This window comes from Hemiscyllium ocellatum, chromosome 1 (assembly GCF_020745735.1).
Source record: "Hemiscyllium ocellatum isolate sHemOce1 chromosome 1, sHemOce1.pat.X.cur, whole genome shotgun sequence".
NCBI classification, from domain to species: Eukaryota; Metazoa; Chordata; class Chondrichthyes; order Orectolobiformes; family Hemiscylliidae; genus Hemiscyllium; species Hemiscyllium ocellatum.
This window is the reverse complement of record NC_083401.1, coordinates 36,940,522-36,961,349: the sequence shown is the minus strand read 5'-3', so window position 1 is coordinate 36,961,349 and position 20,828 is coordinate 36,940,522. Positions and strand designations below refer to the sequence as shown.

At 43.1% G+C, this 20,828-nt stretch overlaps 1 protein-coding gene across 4 annotated transcripts in view; it reads right to left on the bottom strand.

Moving 5' to 3' along the window:
• nsd2 (nuclear receptor binding SET domain protein 2) overlaps positions 1 to 20,828 on the bottom strand; it is a 153,874-nt gene that overhangs the window by 127,549 nt on the left and 5,497 nt on the right. For 3 of the 4 annotated variants that reach the window (XM_060846047.1, XM_060846208.1, XM_060846126.1), the window contains exon 2: positions 16,950 to 17,656. The exons of the other annotated variant lie outside the window; for it this stretch is intronic. In XM_060846047.1, coding sequence (XP_060702030.1) covers positions 16,950 to 17,627 — 678 coding nt within the window. In that variant the 5' untranslated portion in view covers positions 17,628 to 17,656. The remainder of the gene's footprint in view (positions 1 to 16,949; positions 17,657 to 20,828) is intronic. 4 annotated transcript variants of the gene reach the window in all.

The following is a 20,828-nucleotide window of genomic DNA, read 5'->3' as shown; positions in this document are numbered from 1 at the left end:
TGTAGGTCGAGAGTCACATGCATGTCAGACTAGGTAAGGATGGTCAATTTTTCTCCTTAAAAGGATGCTAAGAAACCACTAGCTATTTATATAACTGACCATGATTTCAAGACGAGCATGACTCAGACCATCTTCCATTTACAGAATTGTTTCATTCATTCAATTTAAACTTCACCACCTGACATGACAGATTTTGTACCCATACCCCGGACCTCCGGATTACTAGTGCAGTGACAGGACCAGCACATCCGCTTAAATGATAACAACATAGCAAGCTGTTGTCATGTCAATACAATGAATTACCATGCACCATAAAGGAGATTTATGAAATGTGAACAATCAGTTCAATATTGGAAAGAAATTATGAAAATAAGCAGACAGGCAGTCCCTTGGTTGCAAACAGGACTCATGCTGGAGTCCGTTCACAAATTGCTTTGTACACAGTCAGAACACAAGGCAGGACAATATAAAGGAACCAAATAAACAAGGTCATTTCCCTCAGGTGGGGGATTCCAGATTTAGAGGGCATAGGTTTCGGGTGAGGGGGAAAAGATTTAAAAGGGACCTAAGGTGCAACTTTTTCATGGGGAGGGTGGTGCGTCTATAGAATGAGCTGCCAGAGGAACTGGTGGAGGCTAGTACAATTGCAGCGTTTAAAAGGCATCTGGGTAGGTATATAAATAGGAAGGGTTTACAGGGATATGGGCCAAGTGCTGGGAAATGGGATAAGATTAATTTCGGATGTCTGATTGGCATGGACAAGTTGGACCAAAGGGTCTGTTTCCATGCTATTATCTCTATGACTTTATACTGGAATTGGTCGTATGTTGGACCTTTAAAACTACACCCCATATGAGTTCGCATTTTCAAGTACAAGTGCTCGTAAATCAGGGACCAGCTTTCTTGTATCTAAACAAAGTTTATTAAGAAAATTGTGGAACTTATGCTTAATTGTTCTTCAGATGCTACTGGAGAAGATTTTTCTCTTCAAGGAATTTATTGAATAAAAATTGTTTTTATTCAGTTAATCAGCTAAGTGGTTGATTTTATTCAAATTTTATATGTTTGATGTATATAATAATTTTTTCCCATTTTAACATTTGGTAATGAAAGGGAGTTTGTTTTATGTATGAGGTGATATTGAAATGTCCTTTTGATTTAAATTATTAAGGCCAAAGAGACGGTACAAAGTGAGATGGTTAGTAGATTTAGGCAAGTTATTACCCAGTAGGATGATTCAGAAAGATGGGTAACTGTCAGCAAAGGTAAGAAAGTAGTCTCAAAGCCTCCGGTGACTATTCCTCTATCAAAATAGATATTGTTTTTAGAAATCGTTGAAGGGGACAGCGTCTCTGAGGAAAATTGAAGGGCCAGTCGGTTACTGGACACTTGGAACGATTCTTATGTTAGTCAATGTTTGACAAGATTTAATAGAATTATTTTTGCAGGGGGCTCTCTTGTCAGGGGCATAGTCAGGTGGTTCTGTGTTGGTGAGCATCAATTTAGAATAGATTTGTTGTGCTCCTCACAATAGGGGTGAGGACTTTACTAAACATTTCAAGCATACTGTTAAAGTTCAAAGTTTGAGAGAAGATTAGTAGCTCGGGTGCTCGTTGTTGTGGTTCTGTTCACCGAGCTGGGAATTTTCGTGTTGCAGATGTTTCGTCCCCTGTCTAGGTGACATCCTCAGTGCTTGGGAGCTTTCTGTGAAGCGCTTCTGTGATCTTTTCTCCAGCATTTATCGTGGTTTGAATCTGTCGCTTCTGGTTGTCAGTTCCAGCTTTCTGTTGCAGTGGCCAGTATATTGGGTCCAGATTGATGTGCTCATTGATTGAATCTGTGGATGAGTGCCATGCCTCTAGGATTCCCTGGCTATTCTCTGTTTGGCTTGGCCAAGAATCGTAGTGTGGTCCCAGTCGAATTCATGTTGCTTGTCATCTGCGTGCGTGACTACTCAGGATAGCTGGTCATGTCGTTTCGTGGCTAGTTGGTGTTCATGGATGCGGATAGTTAGCTGTCTTCCTGTTTGTCCTATGTAGTGTTTTGTGCAGTCCTTGCATGGGATTTTGTACACCACATTGGTTTTACTCATGCTGGGTATCGGTTCCTTTGTCCTGGTGAGTTGTTGTCTGAGAGTTGGTTTGTGTGCTGTTATGAGTCCTAGTGGTCGCAGTAGTCTGGCTGTCAGTTGGGAAATGCTCTTGATGTGTGGTAGTGTGGCTAGTCCTTTGGGTTGCGGCATGTCCTTGTTCCGCTGTCTTTCCCTTGGGCACCTGTTGATGAAATTGCGGGGGGTATCTGTTTTTGGCGAATACATTGTATAGGTGTTCTTCTTCCTCTTTTGCAGTTCTGGTGTACTGCAGTGTGTTGTGGCCCTTTTGAACAGTGTCTCGATGCAACTTCTTTTGTGTGTGTTGGGGTGGAGGCTTTCGTAGTTTAGGACTCGGTCTGTGTGTGTGGCTTTCCTGTATACCTTTGTGGTGAATTCTCTGTTCGGTATTCTCTGTACCATCAGTCTCGGAATGGGAGTTGGTTGTCCTTTTCTTCCTCTCTCGTGAATCAGATTCCTGTGAGTGTGGCGTTGATGATCCGGTGTGTTCTCTATCTGTGTTTTTAATGATTACAAAGGTGTCATCCACATATCTGACCCAGAGTTTGGGTTGAATTTGCGGTAAGACTGTTTGTTCTAATCTTTGCATTACCGCTTCTGCTGAGTCCAGAGATGGGTGAGCCCATGGGTGTGCCGTTGATTTGTTCATCTATTTGGTTGTTGAATGCGAAGTGTTGTGAGGCACAGGTCCAGTAGTTTGAGTATGCAGTCTTTGTTGATAGGTTCCCGGTCTTGTTGTCTGTTCTGTACGTCCAGCAGGTTGGCTGTTGTTTCTCTGGCTAGGGTTTTGTCGATAGAGGTGAAGAGTGCCGTTACATTGAATGAGACCATGGTTTCTTCCTTGTCTATGTGTATATTTCTGATTATGTCCAAGAATTATACAATCAACACAGGAATTAATACAGTACAGAGTGAATTTAAGAGGTCAGGGAGATGACTAAAAAACAAAATCTTAAAATTAGTAATTTTTGCTTTACTTCAAATGCCAAGGAACAAAAGGTTAAAAGAGGTAAATCAATGGCTTAAGAGCTGATGCATTGTTCAGGGATATGGGTTTTTGAACAATTGCAATGTCTTTTGGGACAGAAAAGATCTGTTCAAAAAGGATGGATCTAACCTAAACTGCCAAGAGACCAAAATCTTAGCAGGGAGAATTGCTCATTGTATAAAAGGAAACTTCATACTGATAGAGAAGACAAGTGGAGGAATTCAAAGTAGCAGAAGTATGTAGTAACTCTGAAGAACTAAATTGTATTTATTTCAATGGAATTGGTCTTACAGTTCAGACTGATGAACTCAGGTCATGTTTAAGAATATAGGATTGGGACCATAAGCATACAACAGAAATTAGGCCATTCAGCCCATCGAGTCTGCTCCACCATTCAATCATGGCCGCGAAGTTTCTCAAACCCATTCTCCTGCTTTCTCCCCGTAACCCTTCACGCCCTTGACAACCAAGAACTTATCTTTCTCAGTCTTAAATATACTCAATGACCTGGACTCCACAGCCTTCTGTGGCAGTGAATTTTATAGATTCACCACTCTGGCTGAAAAAGTTTCTCGTTATCTCTGTTCCAAAAGGTCTTCCCTTTACTCTATAGCTATGCCCTTCAATCCTAGTTTCTCTGACCAGTGGAAACATCTGCCCAGACCATTCAGTATTTTCTAAGTTTCAATTAGATCCCCCGCTCATCTTTTTAAACTCCATTAAGTATGGACTCAGAGTCCTTAAACATTCCTCATATGTTATGCTTTTCATTCCTGGGACTATTCTTGTGAACCTCCTCTGAGCATGCTCCGGGGCCTGTACATCCTTCCTGAGATATGAAGCCCAAAGCTTCACTCAATACTCCAAAATGTGGTCTGACCAGACCGTTATAGAGTCTCAGAAGTACATCCTGGCTTTTATATTCAAGTCCTCTCAAAATAAATGCCATGATCGCATTTGCCATCTTAACGACTGACTCAATCTGCAAGTCCACCTTGAGAGAATCCTGGACTAGAACTCCCAAGTCTCTTTGCACTTCAGATTTCTGAATTTCCTCAATTAGGAAACAGTTCATGCCAAACAGCATTACCTCACACTTTTCCATGTTGTACTCCATCTGCCACTCCTTTTTTAAACTGATTCTTAACCCATCCAAATCCTTCTCCAGCCTCCCCACCTCCTCAATGCTGCCCTCTACCTAGCTTTGTATTATCTGCAAACTTCATCAGAATTCCCTCAGTTCCTTCATCTGGATCATTAATGTACAAACTGAAAAGTTGTGGTTCCAACACAGTGCCTTGCAGAACATAATTGGTGACTGTCGTCTGTTTTATCCCCAGTCTCTGCTTTCTGCCAGACAGTAAGGCTTCTATCCATGTTAGCACCTTGCCTCTAACACCATGGGCCCTTACCTTAATCAGCAACCTCATGTGCAGCATCTTATCAAAGGCTTTCTTCAAGTCCAAGTAGATAACATCCATTGGCTCTCCTTGGTCTAACTTGGAGAGTAATTCTTCATTACCTCCACAAAGAATTCCAGCAGACTTTCAGGTATCACTTCCTCTTGGTGAAACCATGCTGACATTGCCCCTATTTTACCGCATACTTGCAAGTCTTAGAGTCATCGAGATGTACAACCCCGACATGTTCCAACTCGCCCATGCTGACCAGATATCCTAACCCAATCTAGCCCCACCTGCCAGCACCTGACCCATATCCCTCCAAACTCTTCCTATTCACATATACCCATCCAGATGCCTTTTAAATGTTGCAATTGTACGAGCCTCCACCACTTCTTCCGGCAGCTCATTCCATACATGTACCAACCTCTGCTTGAAAACGCTGCCCCTTTGGTCTCTTTTATATCTTTCCCTTCTCACCTTAAACCTGTGCCCTCTAGTTCTGGACTCTCCCACTCCTGGGAAAAAGACTTTGTCTCATTATCCTATCCATGTCCCTCATGATTTTATAAAGCTCTATAAGGTCACCCCTCAGCCTACACTCCAGGGAAAACAGCCTCTCCCTTATAGCTCAAATCCTCCAGCCCTGGCAACATCCTTGAAAATCTTTTCTGAACCCTTTCAAGTTTCACAACATCTTTCCAACAGAAAGAAGTCCAGAATTACCCACAATATTCCAACAGTGGCCTAAACAATCTACAGCCGTAACATGACCTCCCAACTCAATGCTATGATCATATAGGAAAGCATACCAAATGCCTTCTTCACTAACCTATCTACCTGCGACTCCACTTTCAAGGAGCTATGAACCTGCACTCCAAGGTCTCTTTGTTCAGCAACACTCCCTAGAACCTGACCATTAAGTGTACACGTCCTGCTAAAAGTTGCTTTCCCAAAATGCCGCACCTTGCATTTATCTAAATTCAACTCTATCTACCACTACTCAGCCTATCTGATTAAGATCTCGTTGTAATCTGAGGTAACCTTCTTGGCTGTCCACTACACCTCCAATTTTTGTGTCAACAGCAAACTTGGTAACTATACGTCTTATGCTCACATCCAAATCATGTGTCTAAATAATGAAAAGTAGTGGACCCAGCACCGATTCTTGTGGCACTCCACTGGTCACAGGCCTCCAGTCTGAAAAACAACCCTCCACCACCACCCTCTGTCTTCTATTTTTGAGCCAGTTCTGTATCCATATGGCTAGTTCTTCTTGTATTCCATGAGATCTAACCTTGCTCACCAGTCTCCCATGGGGAACCTTGTCGAATGCCTTACTAAAGTCCATAGAGATCACAGTATTGAGAAATATCATTTGTCACAATAGATTTCAGGATCTTACCCATGACTGAAGTCAGGATAATAGGTCTGCAATTTTCTGACTTTTGCCTTACTCCCTTTTAAACAGAGGTGTCACGTTAGTGATTTTCTGGTCCTCTGGGACCCTCCCTGACTCTAGCAAATCCCACAAGATCACCACTAATACCTCCATTATCTCTTCAGCTATCTCCCTGAGAACTCTGAGTGCAGTCCATCTGGTCCAGGTGATTTATCCACTTTCAGGCCATTCAGGTTTTCTCGCACTTACTCCTTGGTGATGACCACTATACCTAGCTCTGCCCCCTCACTCTTGAATTTTTGGGCATCATTCATGTCTTCTACCATGAAGACTGATGCAAAGTAATTACTCAGTTCTTCAGCCATTTCCTTATCCCCCACTACCTCTCCAGCTTCATTTTCTAGCGTTCCAATATCCACTTTTGCTTCTCTTTTACCCTTTATATATCGAAAGAAACTAATTTTCCTTTATATTACGGGCTAGCTTACTCTAATCTTCTTAATCTTCTCCCTCACTTCTCCTTTAGTTGCCCTCTGTTGGTCTTTCTAAGTTTCCAAATTCTCTGATTTCCCACTGCCCTTTGCCACATCATATGCTTTTTCTCATATGCTGTCCCTAACTTTCCTAGCTCATCCTCCCCGTAATACACTTTAGTTTCCTAGGGATGGTGTATAACTGTGTGGATAGAATTGAGGCCGTTTCTGCTGTGTCTTCCAACTTACTCCCAGAAACTCCTGCCATTGCTGTACCATTGTCTTTCTTGCCAAGCTCTTCTCCCAGTCAATTCTACCCAGCTCTTCCCTTATGCCTGTGTAGTTGCCTTTATTTAGCTGTAATACTGTTACCGCTAATTCTATCTTCTCCCTCTCAAACTGCAGAGTAAATTCAATCATATTATGATTGCTGCCTCAGCTTCAGCTCCCTTATCAAGTCCGTCTCATTGCACAACACTGAATCCAGTATTGCATGTTCCTTCGTGGGCTCCACCACAAGCTGCTCCAAAATGCCATCTCGTAGACATTCCACAAATTATTTTTCTTGCGATTCATGACTAACCTGATTTTCCCAGTCCACCTGTATGTTGAAAACCCCCATGATCACTGTAACTTTGCCTTTCCTACACATTTTTTTCTATTTCCTGGCGTGTATCTTGCACCCAGCTCCTGACTACTGTTTGGATACCTGTACATAACTCCTACTATGGTTTTTTTTCTCACTTCACGGTTCATCACTTCTATCCATGCAGACTCTACACCATCTGACCCTACTTCGTTTCTTACTGTTGATTTAATTTCATTTCTTTGTAATAAGGCAACCGCAACCCACCTGCACATCTCTTCAATAGGATGTATATCCTCGAATATTCAGCTCGCAATCCTGATACCCTTGTAGCCACGTCTCACCTGCCAATTTCAATCTGCACCACATGCTCATTTACCTTATTCCTTATACTACATGCATTAGGATCCAAGTTTCAGTCCTGTACCAACCATCTCTCTTCTCATTGTTATTTGTTTGTCTAGTGTGCTTGAGGTTTGATTGCTAAGCCTTTCCAAACACTGTCCTATTTGTGACTGAGCTGGAGATTTTATTAACCCATCCTGAGTTTATTCAGAAACTCAGACGTACAGCATGGAAATAGACCCTTCCGTCCAACTCATCCATGCCCAATAGATATCCTGAATTTATCTCATTCCATTTGCCAGCACTTCGCCAATATCCCTCTGAACCCTTTCTATTCATATGCCCATCCAGCTGCCTTTCAAATGTTGTAATTGTACCAGCCTCCATCACTTCCTCTGGCAGCTCATTCCATACATGCACCACCTTTTGCATGAAAACATCGCTCCTTCAGTCCCTTTTACACCTTTCCCCTCTCACCCTAAATCTGTGCCCTCTATTCTGGACTCCCCCAGCCCCCATGGATAAGACCTTGTCTATTTATCCTATCCATGTCCCTCATGATTTTATACACTTCACAAGGTCACCCCTCAGCCTCCGACGCTCCAGGGAAAACAGCCTGTGCCAATTCAGCCTCTCCCTATAACCCAAATGCTCCAATCCTGGCAACATGTTCCAAATCTTTTCTAAACCCTTTCAAGTTTTACAACATCTCTCTGACAGGAGGGAGACCAGAATTGCACACAGTACTCCAAAAGTGCCCTGGTCAGCCGTAACATGACCTTCTAACTCTTATTCTCATTACTGTGATCAATAAAGGAAAGCATACCAAATACCTCCTTCACTATCCTATTTACCTGTGACTCCACTTTCAAGGAACCATGAACTCGCACTCCAAGGTCTCTTTGTTGGTTCCCAGGACCTTATCATTAAGTGTATGATTCCGGCTCTGATTTGCCTTTCCAAAACGCAGCAACTCACAATTATCTAAATTAAACTCAATCTGCCACTCTTCGGCCCATTGGCCCAACTAATCAAAATCCCATAGTACTCTGAGGGAACCTTGTATGCTATCCATTACGCCTTCAATTTTGGTGTCATCTGCAAACTTACTAACCATACATCCTATGTTCCCATCAAAACAATTTATCTAAGTGACGAAAGCACTGGACCCTGCCCGGATCCTTTGAGTGATGGCAAAGTACCACTAACGCTTCTCCTGGCCCACAAGACAAGCGAACATTCTAGCCCACTGCTATACAACCTTCAAAGATGCTTATTGCTCCATCCCCCACTCTCACTTTGGAAAATAATTTCATGGTGCTGTCTTCCTCCTCCCAGCTTATAAGCAGAAGCTGAAACAGGAGGATTTTGATTCAGGCATTTTAGATTAAGGAATACATTTCTGTTCTAACAGAGGAAGATATTTCTGAAAAATCATCCAGTGAAAATGAAATTACAAATAAAAAAGGAAAGATAACTTTGATGAGATTCTACTATGGGCCCCTCCAATAGTAAGAGAGAAATTGAGAAACAAATATATAGGGAGATCTCAGATATTAGATTAGACTTACAATGTGGAAACAGGCCCTTCGGTCCAACAAGTCCACACCGACCCGCCGAAGCGAAACCCACCCATACCCCTACATTTACCCCTATGGGCAATTTAGCATGGCCAATTCACCTGACCTGCACATCTTTGGACTGTGGGAGGAAACCGGAGCACCCGGAGGAAACCCATGCAGACACGGGGAGAACGTGCAAACTCCACACACAGTCAGTCGCCTGAGTCGGGAATTGAACCCGGGTCTCAGGCGCTGCGAGGCAGCAGTGCTAACCACTGTGCCACGCACAAATATGTAATCATAATAAGATTGTAATAATTGGTGATTTTAATTTTCCAAACATTGCCTGGGACTATCACAGTCTGGATGTTGACGAATTTTTCAAATGTGCTCAAGAAAATTTTCTTTATCAATATGTAAAGAAGATGCAAAATTAGACTTTATTTTCAGCAATAAAGGCAGGGCAAGTGACTGAAGTAAACGGGGGAACGCTTTAGGTCGAGCAATCATAATTCAATTAGTTTTAAAATGGTTATGGAAAAAGATAGGTCTTCCATAAAAGTTCAAGTTTTTAATTCGACTCAGGCAAATTTTAATGTTAGGAGACATGAATTTTCAAAACTTCATTGGAGTTCACTGTTGTTGCCAGGTAAAACAACGCCTGATGACAGAGCTATCAAGAGTGTGTTGACGGGAGTTTGGAGGCATTTTGTTCCTGCTAGAGTGATGGGTAAGGCTGGTAAGATTAAGGAACAACGGATGAATAAAGACATGGAGGTTCTAGTTAAGTTTGAAAGAGAATCTTATTTTAGATATAGATATCAATTGAACCTCTTAATCAGTATGAAGGCCATAGTGTAATATTAAAAGATTACATCAAAGTATCTCTCTGAACATTAACATAATATTCAAGAGCTAAACTGCACTGACTGAACATTCTGGAAGTGGGTGGGGCCGACATTCATGCAAGAATTCTGATGACTCCCACTTCATTCAAACAGTTATTTGCTACTCCTCCCCCTACTATTATCAAATTAAACTAGCATTCAATCTCTTCCATTTAGAAATGCTTTCATGGCCACCCCCGAAAAGATAGGTATATCACACCTACATTGTCTTAGGGAATCACTGAGTCAGAAAATCTTCTGCATAACGATTCCCCAGGATTAGGGCATTTACATTATCTCAGAGGATGATCTTATCCTGCCATTGCACCTGGTTTAGCATGTGACTGTGAGGGAGGGTCTTGAGTGACATATGACTGTGGGGGGAGCGGCCAGAGAATCAGTGAGCATGGCCAAGTGACCTGTTATAAAGGCAATGCATTTTCTTTGTTCAGGGCCTTTTTGACTCAACTTAGCACACCAGCAAAGAGGGTCAAAGGGGTTACCTAGCTTGTGCCAGCTTTAATAAATTTTAACTTTTGCACAAATTGGTGTGTGAGAAACCTCAGGAAAGGAACAGTAAGAGAATTCTTAAGAGAAAAATCAGGAAGGCAAACAGGGAATATGAGATAGCATTGGTAGGTAAGGTTAAGGATAATCCAAAGGGATTTGACAAATACATTAAGGGCAAGAGGGTAACCAGAGAGATGGCCTCTGAAAAATCATGGTGTAGAACCCAAGCAGATGGGAGAGATATTAAATGAATATTTCACATCAGTTTTTACGGTGGAAAAAGAAATGGAGTCTACAGAATAAACTTGATTTTAAAATCAGTTTGCATTACAGAAGAGGAAGTTTGTGAGTTCTTAGAGAATACAAGAGATGAATAAATCTCTAAGACCTGATTTAATGTATCCTAAAATGTTGTGGGAATTAAGGGAGGAGATTACAAGACCTCTGGAAGAAATATTTGCATCATCTATAATTAGATGTGAGTTGGCTGGTGACTGGAAGGTGGCTAATGTTGTATCTTTGTTAAGAAAGGAGAAACCAGGAAACAATAGGCCTAAAAGTCTGACTTCGGTTGTGGGTAAATTGTTGGAGATGATTATAAAAGATGGAATTTGTGGACATTTAGAGAGGCAAAAATCAAATAGGGATAATCAGCATGGTATTGTGTGAAGAAAGTATTGTCTCACAAACTTGATTTACTTTTGGAGCAAGTTACCAAAATGGTTGATGAAGGCACAGCAGCAGACATTGCTTATTTGGATTTTAGTGAAGCCTTTGACATGGTAAACTAATTAGCCAAGTTCGGTTACATGGGATTCAGGCTGAGCTTTGTCTATTGGAGACATAATTGACTTAATGGCAGGAGACAGCAAGTCACAGTCGAGGGTTGCTTTTTGGAATGGAGGCCTCTGAGCAGAGGTGTCCTCCAGAGATCAGTTTTGGGTCCTCTTTTGTGTGTCATTTATATTCATGATTTGGATGAGAATATACAAGCATGATTAGTATATGTGTGGGTGACACCAAAATTGATGTTCTAAGATTAGAAAGGGACGTTGATCAAATGGGTCAATGGGCTGCAAAAAGGTACAGTTAGTTCAATTTGGATAAATGCTTGGTATTGCATTTTGATCCAACAAAGCTAGATTAGGGAGTTGATAATTAATGGTAGGGCCTTGGGAAGTGTTGTAAAACAGAGGGACCTAAGGGTGTCATTACATAATCCTTTGAGGCTTGCATCACATATAGAAGGATGGTTAAAAAGGTACTTGGCACACTTGCCTTCAGTGCTCAGTCACAGAGATGTACAGCATGGAAACAGACCCTTCGGTCCAACCCGTCCAGGCCGACCAGATATCCCAGCCGCCAGCACTCGGCCCATAGCCCTCCATTCATATACCCATCCAAATGTCTTTTAAATGTTACAATTGTACCAGCCTCCACCACTTCCTCTGGCATCTCATTCCATACACGTACCACCAGGTGTGTGAAAATGTTGCCCCGTAGGTCTCTTTTATAGAACATTACAGTGCAGTACAGGCCCTTCGGCCCTCGATGTTGTGCCGACCAGTCATACCAATCTGAACCCCATCTAACCTACACTATTCCATGTGCGTCCATATGCTTGTCTAATGACAACTTAAATGCACTTAAACTTGGCAAATCTACTACCGTTGCAGGCAAAGCATTCCATACCCTTACTACTCTGAGTAAAGAAACTACCTCTGACATCTGTCCTATATTTATCACCCCTCATTTAAAGCTGTGCCCCCTCGTGCTCGCTGTCATTCTTGGAAAGAGGCTCTCCCTGTCCAGCCTATTTAACCCTCTGATTATCTTATATGTCTCTATTAAGTCACCTCTTAATCTTCTACTCACCAAAGAAAACAGCCTCAATCCCCTCAGCCTTTCCTCGTAAGACCTTCCCATCATACCAGGCAACATTCTTGTAAATCTCCTCTGCACCTTTCCAAAGCTTCCACATCTTTTTTATAATGCAGTCACCAGAACTGTACACAATACTCCAAGTGCGGCCGCACCAGAGTTTTGTACAGCTGTAGCATAACCTCATGGTTCTGGAACTCAATCCCTCTATTAATAAAAGCTAAAACACTGTATGCCTGCTCAATAACCCTGTCAACCTGGGTGGCAACTTTCAAGGATCTATGTCCCTGGACACAGAGATCTCTCTGCTCATCTACACTACCAAGAATCTTACCATCAGCCCAGTACTTTGCATTCCGGTTACTCAGACCAAAGTGAATTACCTCACACTTGTCCGCATTAAACCCCATTTGCCATCTCTGAGCCCAGCTCTGCAGTTCATCTACGTCTCTCTGTAACCTACAACAACCTTTGTCACTATCTACAACTCCACCGACCTTAGTGTCATCCGCAAATTTACTAACCCACCCTTCTACACCCTCATCCAGGATGTTCATAAAAATGATGAACAGAAGTGGACCCAACACCGACCCTTGCGGTACACCACTGGTAACTGGACTGGGATGAACATTTCCCATCAACCACCACCCTCTGACTTCTTTCAGCAAGCCAATTACTGATCCAAACGGCTAAATCTCCCACAATCCTATTCCTCCACACTTTGTACAATAGCCTACTGTGGGGAACCTTATCGAACGCCATGCTGAAATCCATATACGCCACTTCAACTGGTTTACTCTCATCGACCTGTTTGGTCACCTTCTCAAAGAACTCAATAAGGTTTGTGAGGCATGACCTCCCCTTCACAAAACCGTGCTGACTATCCCTAATCATATTATTCTAGACGATTATAAATCCTCTCTTTTCACCTTTTCCAACACTTTAACAACAACTGAACTAAGACTCACTGGTCTATAATTACCAGGGTTGCCTCTACTCCCCTTCTTGAAAAGGGGAAGCACATTTGCTATCCTCCAGTCTTCTGGCACTATTCCTGTAGACAATGACGATTTAAAGATCAATGTCAAAGGCTCGGCAATCTCCTCCCTGCCTTCCTAGAGGATCCTCGGATAAATCCCATCGGACCAGGGGACTTATCTATTTTCACACTATGTAGGATTTCTAATACCTCTTCCTTGTGAACCTCAATCCCACCGAGTAGATTCTCCTCAACAACAGTGTCATTTTCCAGAGTGAATACTGTCAAAAATTATTCATTTAGTGCTTCCCCCATCTCCTCTTGACTCCACACACAACTTCCCACTACTATCCTTGATTCGCCCTAATCTTACTCTCATCATTCTTTTATTCCTTAAATACCAATAGAAAGCCTTGGGGTTTACCCTGATCCTATCTACAAACAACTTCTCATGTCTCCTCCTGGCTCTTCTGAGCTCTCTCTTTAGGTCTTTCCTGGCTACCTTGTAACCCTCAAGCCCTGAGCCTTCACATCTCATCCTAACATAAGCCTTCTTCTTCTTCCTCTTGACCAGAGATTCCACTTCCTTCGTAAACCATGGCTCCCGCGCTCTTCAGCTTCCTCCCTGCCTGACAGGTACATACCTATCTAGGACACACAGGAGCTTTTCCTTGAATAAGCTCCACATTTCTAACGTGCTCATCCTTCCCCATGCTATGCTTCCCAGATCTTGCCTAATCACATCATAATTGCCTTTTCCCCAGCTGTAACTCTTGCCCAGTGGTATACACCTATCCCTTTCTATCACTAAAGTAAACATAACAGAATTGTGATTGCTATCACCAAAGTGCTCACCTACTTCCAAGTCTAACACTTGGCCGGGCTCATTACCGACTACCAAATCTAATGTGGCTTCGCCCCTCGTTGGCCTGTCTACATACTGTGTCAGGAAGCCCTCCTGCACACACTGGACAAAAACTGACCCATCTATAGTACTCGTACTATCGTGTTCCCAGTCAATATATGAAATGTTGAAGTCCCCCATGAAAACTATCCTGTCTCTCTCACTCCTATCGAGAATTATCTTTGCTATCCTTTCCTCTACATCTCTGGAACTATTCGGAGGCCTATAGAAAATACCTAACAGGGTGACCTCTCCGTTCCTGTTTCTAATCTCAGCCGATACCACCTCAGTTGACGAGTCCCCAAACATCCTTTCTGCAACTGCAATACTGTCCTTGAACAACAATGCCACACCTCCCCCTCTTTTACCATCTTCTCTGTTCTTACTGAAACATCTAAATCCTAGAACCAGCAAGAACTATGCCTGTCCCTGCTCTATCCATGTCTCCGAAATGGCCACAACAGGTACCAACCCATGCTGCAAGTTTATTCACCTTATTCTGGATACTTCTGACGTTGAAGTAGACACACTTCAAACCAACGTCTTGCTTGCCAGTGCCATCTTGCGTCCCTGAAACTTGATTTTGGCCCTTCTTACTCTCAACCTTTTCTATACTCGAACTACTGTTTTGGTTCCCATCCCCCTGCTGGATTAGTTCAAACCCACCCCAATAGCCTTAGTGAATTTTCTCCCCAGGATATTGGTACCCCTCTGTTTCAGATTAAGACCATCCTGCTTGTAAAGGTCCCATCTACCCCAGAAAAAGGCCCAATTATCCCAGAATCCAAATCGTCCCTCCTGCACCATCCTGGAGCCACGTGTTCAACTCCTCTCTCTCCCTATTCCTCACCTCACTAGCATGGGCAACAAACCAGAGACAACTCTGTTCGTCCTATATCTAAGCTTCGATCCTAGCTCCCTGAATATCTGCCTTAAATCCCCAACTCTCTTCCTACCTATGTCATTGGTGCCAATGTGGACCACGACTTGGGGCTGCTCCCTATCCCCCTTAAGGATCCCAAAAACATGATCAGAGACATCACGAACCCTGGCACTTGTGAGGCAATACACCAACCTTGAGTCTCCTCGTCCCCACAGAACCTCCTATCTGTCCCCCTAACTAAGGAGTCTCCAGTGACTACTTCTCTGCTCCTCTTCCCCCTTCCCTTCTGTGCAGCAGGAACAGACTCTGTGCCAGAGCCCTGTGCCCCACTGCTTTCCCCTGGTAAGTCATTCACCCCACTCCCAACAGGATCCAAAATGGTATACTTATTGTTGAGGGGAATGGCCACAGGGGATCCCTGCACTACCTGCTGGTTCCCTTTTCGTCCCCTTACTGTAACCCTTGTACAAGCCTTTTTCTTGTACCTGAGGAGTGACTACCTCCCTGTAACTCCTCTCAATAATCCCCTCTGCCTCCTGAATGATCCGAAATTCAACCAGCTCTAGCTCTAGTTCACTAATGTGGTTTTTGAGGAGCTGGAGTTGGGCGCACTTCCCGCAGATGTAGTCAACAGGGACACTAGTGGTGACCCTTACCACCCACATTCTGCAGGAGGAACATTCAACTACCCTCACCTCCATTCCCACGATTCTAAATTCCCAAAGCGACTGATGAAAAATAAGGAATAAAAAATAAACTCGTTAACTTACCAATCTGAGGCACAGAATTTTTTTTGGTTAGGAGGAGGAGGAGGAGGTTGGATGGGAGACACTACTCGAGTCCCCTATATCTGTTCCCTCTCACCCTAAACCTATGCCCTCTTCAACTGGAATTCCCGACCCCAGGGAAAAGACATTGTCTATTTATCCTACCAATGCCCCCTCATAATTTTGTAAACCTCTATAATGTAACCCTTCAGCCTCAGATGCTCCAGGAAAAAAGCCCAGTTGGGACATTATCCTGAGGTTGGACAGGACATTGGTGTGAACACTTCTGGAATACCGTGTCCAGTTCTGGTCGCCTAGGATATTATCAAGTTGGAGAGGGTTCAGAAGAGATTTACCAGGATATTGCTAGGTATGGAAGGTTTGAGTTATACATATAGACTGGGACCTTTTTCACCAGACTGTATGAGGTTGAGAGGTGACCTAATAGGCGTTTATAATAAATGAGAGAAGTTTATGAGATTGAGGTGACACGGTGGCTCAGTAGTTAGCACTGCTGCCTCACAATGCCAGGTTCGATTCCAGCCGTGAATAACTGTCCGTGTGGAGATTGCACATCCTCCCCACGTCTGTGTGGGTTTCCACCGGGTGCTACGGTTTCCTCCCACAGTCCAAAAGATCTGCAGATCAGGTGAGCTGGCCATGCTAAATTGCCCATAGTGTTAGGTGTGTTAGGCAAGGGGAAATATAGGGAAATGAGTCTCTGTGGGTAACTCTTTGAAGGGTCGGTGTGGACTTGTTGGGCCTAAGGGCCTGTTTCCACACTGTAGGGATTCTATGAATTGAGCATAGGCAGAGTTGATGGTAGTTGTCTTTTACTGAAAGTGGGGGCTTCAAGAGTAGGGGGCACATTTTTAAGGTGAGAGGAGAGAAATTTTTAAAAGAGATTAGAGGTAAATGTTTTATAGAGAGGGTGGTTTACATGTGGAATGAACTTCTTGAAGTGGTGGATGTGGGTCCAATTACAATGTTTAAAAGACATTTTGATAGATACATGAATAGGAAAGGTTTCGAGGGATACAGACAAGGAGTAGGCAGGAGGGTTTAATTTAGCTTGGGATTATGTTTGGCGTGGACTGATTGGATCGAAGTGTCTGTTTTAGTGCTCCATGACTCTACATGCTACAACATTTCCCCTCTTTGGGGATGAAACATTCAGAGGCTGATGAAATTGATTTAAACTTATTAAAAGCTAAGAGATAACAAGAGGTTGATTATAAAACAGTCCACAACAAAATGACGAGACACACTCACCTTTACATGTTCTTCAGGAGAAATGGACGTCTTTGATGCAAACGTGACTTGAGCCAGACTTTGTTCAAGTAGCGCATCATACTTCACACTTCGCTTTCTTTTTCTTTTTTCTCTATTTTTTCCTTCTTCTTCTTCCTTTTCTTCTTCCAGCTTTGCAGATTCAGGGTCACTAATCTGCAGATCTCCACACAGTGAGGATTCAAATAGTGGCTTTCCATTCAAATAAGTTTTAGTAATCCTCAATTTAATTTCTGGAGAGCCACTCTTTTTTGGTGTTGTTCGAGGTGGTGTTTTGTTCCCTCTGTTTTCTGTGGAGCATTCAACTGGAGACACAGCATGCTGGGATGGTGTCTCTTGAATTACATCTGGTGCACTTGAATCTCCATTTAATACAAGAGAAGTCAAATCCTTTAATTTGTCTGATGATCTGTAAGCAGATGCTGCATCATGTCCATTTAATCTATGTATCACACCATCCTGAAGAGCAGCTGATAATGGTGTGACAGCTTTGTCAGTCAGCATTGAACGCTCAGAAGCCACTTCGCCATTTTGACTCTTCTTATTAGTCATACTAAGGATCTCAGGAACCTGTTTCATAGTTATGGGATTAAGTAACTCGTGTGCCAGTGGTCGGGAACTCGCCATCATACTCTGTGGAAGTCCGTACGGTTGAGCCATGTTGTTCAGATGTTAGCAGTCACAAAGAGCTTTAGGTCAGGAAAAAAAGATCTGATTAGAAAAAAAGCACTTCATCAATTAAGGAAATTGCAGAATAATAACTTCACGTTAAATACCTGAAAGTGTCATGTCAGCAAAACACCGAAAAGGAACCGGACAAGGTCATCTGGTCCTCCAGGTTGTTTTGCTAATAATTAGATGTCTGACCGCCTACTTGAATTCCACTTTCTGACAGATCCACACATCAATTGAGTTCCTCAACGTCCAATAATTTAATTGTTCTAAATCTTGAACATATTAATTGACTGGGCAGCCAAATGTTTTCTGAAATAATTCCTATGATTCATAACTTTTCTGTGAAGCAATTACTCTTCATCTCATTATTAAATGGCTGACTCCCTACTTGGCAAGTTCCCTAATTCTTAACAGTTCAGACAGAACAATTTTTTACTTAGCCTGGCAAAATTGTCTGAATACTTATTGTAATTTCAAGAGGAGATTACTTCTCATTCTTGCAAAAAACTAGAGAATATAGGCTCATTCTGCTTAATCTCTTTAAGGACATTCCCCTCATTCCAGCAGAGGAACGAAAGAAACTTGGTTGCACCCCCTGAAAGACTTTCATATCCTCACGTATGAATGACCAAAACTAATCTCATCAAATACTCTCCACAACTACAGCAAGGCTTCCTTGTTCTTATTCTCTAAATACCTTAGAATAACAGCTTTGGCATTATTTAGCAACTAATTCATGGCATTACCTGCAAATTAACTTTTAAAATTTATGTACAAAGGGCCCCCAAATCCTTCAGTGTACTATCATTTATATCTAATATTTCGAAAATATTTTGCCTTACATTGCTTCAAAACAAGTAAATAGTTTTATGTTTTCCCAAATCATGCTCAAGCCTCTGGCTCCACAGAGATTACTTGCCTACATAGCATTGAGAACGACCACTTGGTTCCTTTGTTGTGGTTCTGTTCGCCGAGCTGGAAGTTTTTGCTGCAAACGTTTCGTTCCCTGGCTAGGGAACATCATCAGTGCTATTGGAGCCTCCTGTGAAGCGCTGCTTTGATGTTTCTTCCGGTATTTATAGTGGTTTGTTCTTGCCGCTTCCGGGTGTCAGTTTCAGCTGTAGTGGTTTGTATATTGGGTCCAGGTCCATGTGTCTGTTAATGGAGTTTGTGGATGAATGCCATGCCTCTAGGAATTCCCTGGCTGTTCTGTCTGGCTTGTCCTATGATGGTAGTGTTTTCCCAGTCAAATTCATGTTCCTGGTTGTCTGAGTGTATGGCTACGAGGGATAGCTGGTCGTGTCGTTTTGTGGCTAGCTGATGTTCATGGATGCGGATTGTTAGCTGTCTTCCTGTTTGTCCTATATAGTGTTTTGTGCAGTCCATGCAAGGACTGCACAAAACACTATATAGGACAAACAGGAAGACAGCTAACAATCCGCATCCATGAACATCAGCTAGCCACAAAACGACACGACCAGCTATCTCTAGTAGCCATACACTCAGACAACCAGCAACATGAATTTGACTGGGAAAACACTACCATCATAGGACAAGCCAGAAAGAGAACAGCCAGGGAATTCCTAGGGGCATGGCATTCATCCACAAACTCCATTAACAGACACATGGACCTGGACCCAATATACAAACCACTACAGCTGAAACTGACACCCAGAAGCGGCAAGAACATCCATCAACAGACACATCAACCTGGACTCCACATTCAAACTACTACAGCTGAAACTGACACCCGGAAGCGGCAAGAACAAACCACTATAAATACCGGAAGAAACATCAAAGCAGCGCTTCACAGGAGGCTCCAATAGCACTGATGATGTTCCCTAGCCAGGGAATGAAACGTTTGCAGCAAAAACTTCCAGCTCGGCGAACAGAACCACAACAACGGACACCCGAGCTACAAATCTTCAACCAGACTTTAAACACTTGATTCCTTTACCAAAAGCATCACAATAGATTGGAACTGCTCAAGTCCAAGCTGCTGCCAGTTGTCCCCAACTGCTCTGACAGTCATAGAGCACAGAAACAGACCACTGGTTCAACTTGTCCACACCAACCAAGATTCCCCGACTCAACTTTGCCCAATTTACCTGGAAGAGGACATTACTGCAGATGCTGGAATCTGTACCGAAAACACCAAATGCTGGAGATCACAGTGAGTCAGACAAGCTAACATTTCGAGTCTCGACTTGAGGGAATCCTCAACCGCATCCGACCGATCACCCATGTTTCTACTCTTGCCCCTTCCCATCACTCAAAACACCGCGATTGGTATCCCCCGCCTTTACTTTTCATCCAACCGGCCTCCGCATTCAAAGGATCATTCTCTGCCATTTCAGATGACTCCAATAGGACACTACCACCAAACACACATTCCCCTCACTCCACCATCTGCATTTAGCATGGAATGTTCCCTCCAGTACACTCTAGTCCATTCCACAACCACAAACATCACCCAACCCCCTCCACGGCACCTTCCCATGTAACCACAGAAGGTGCAACACCTGTCCCTTCACCACCTCCCTGCTCACCATCCAAGGGCCTAAACAGTCTATCCAGAGGAAGCAGCATTTCACCTATACCACCTCCAATCTTATGTATTGGATTTGCTGCACCCAAACTGGCCTAATTTACATCAGAAAAGACAAACGCAGACTGGGTGACTACTTTGTGGAACAAGCAGGACCCTACCTTCTTGTTGCAAGTCATTTTAACACTGCTTCCTGCTCACATGCCAACATCTATCCTTGGCATGCTGCAGTGGTCCAGTGAATTACAGTGCAAACTGGAGGAACAACATCTCATCTTCAGACTTGGCACTTTGCAGACTTCTGGACTTAATATTGAGTTCAACACCTTTAAATCGTGAACCAGCTCCCTTTTTCTTCCCTTTCTTTTAACTTGTTATCATGTCCTCTCTCCCGTCCCCCTCTCCTAGTGGGAGTGTCTGTCCTTTCAAGCCTGTCAAGAGACACACCATTGTTCTGCCATTCCCACATTCTGATCACTTAACCTGAATTATCAACATCTGTTCTCCATCAGCACCCTACACCCAATACTCCCACTCACCCCTCCGACCCAAAAACTACAGCATAAATACTGTCCCCTCCACACTCCACTTTAGCTCTCATAAAGCATTATTTAGACTCCAAGTGTTAGCTTGCTCTC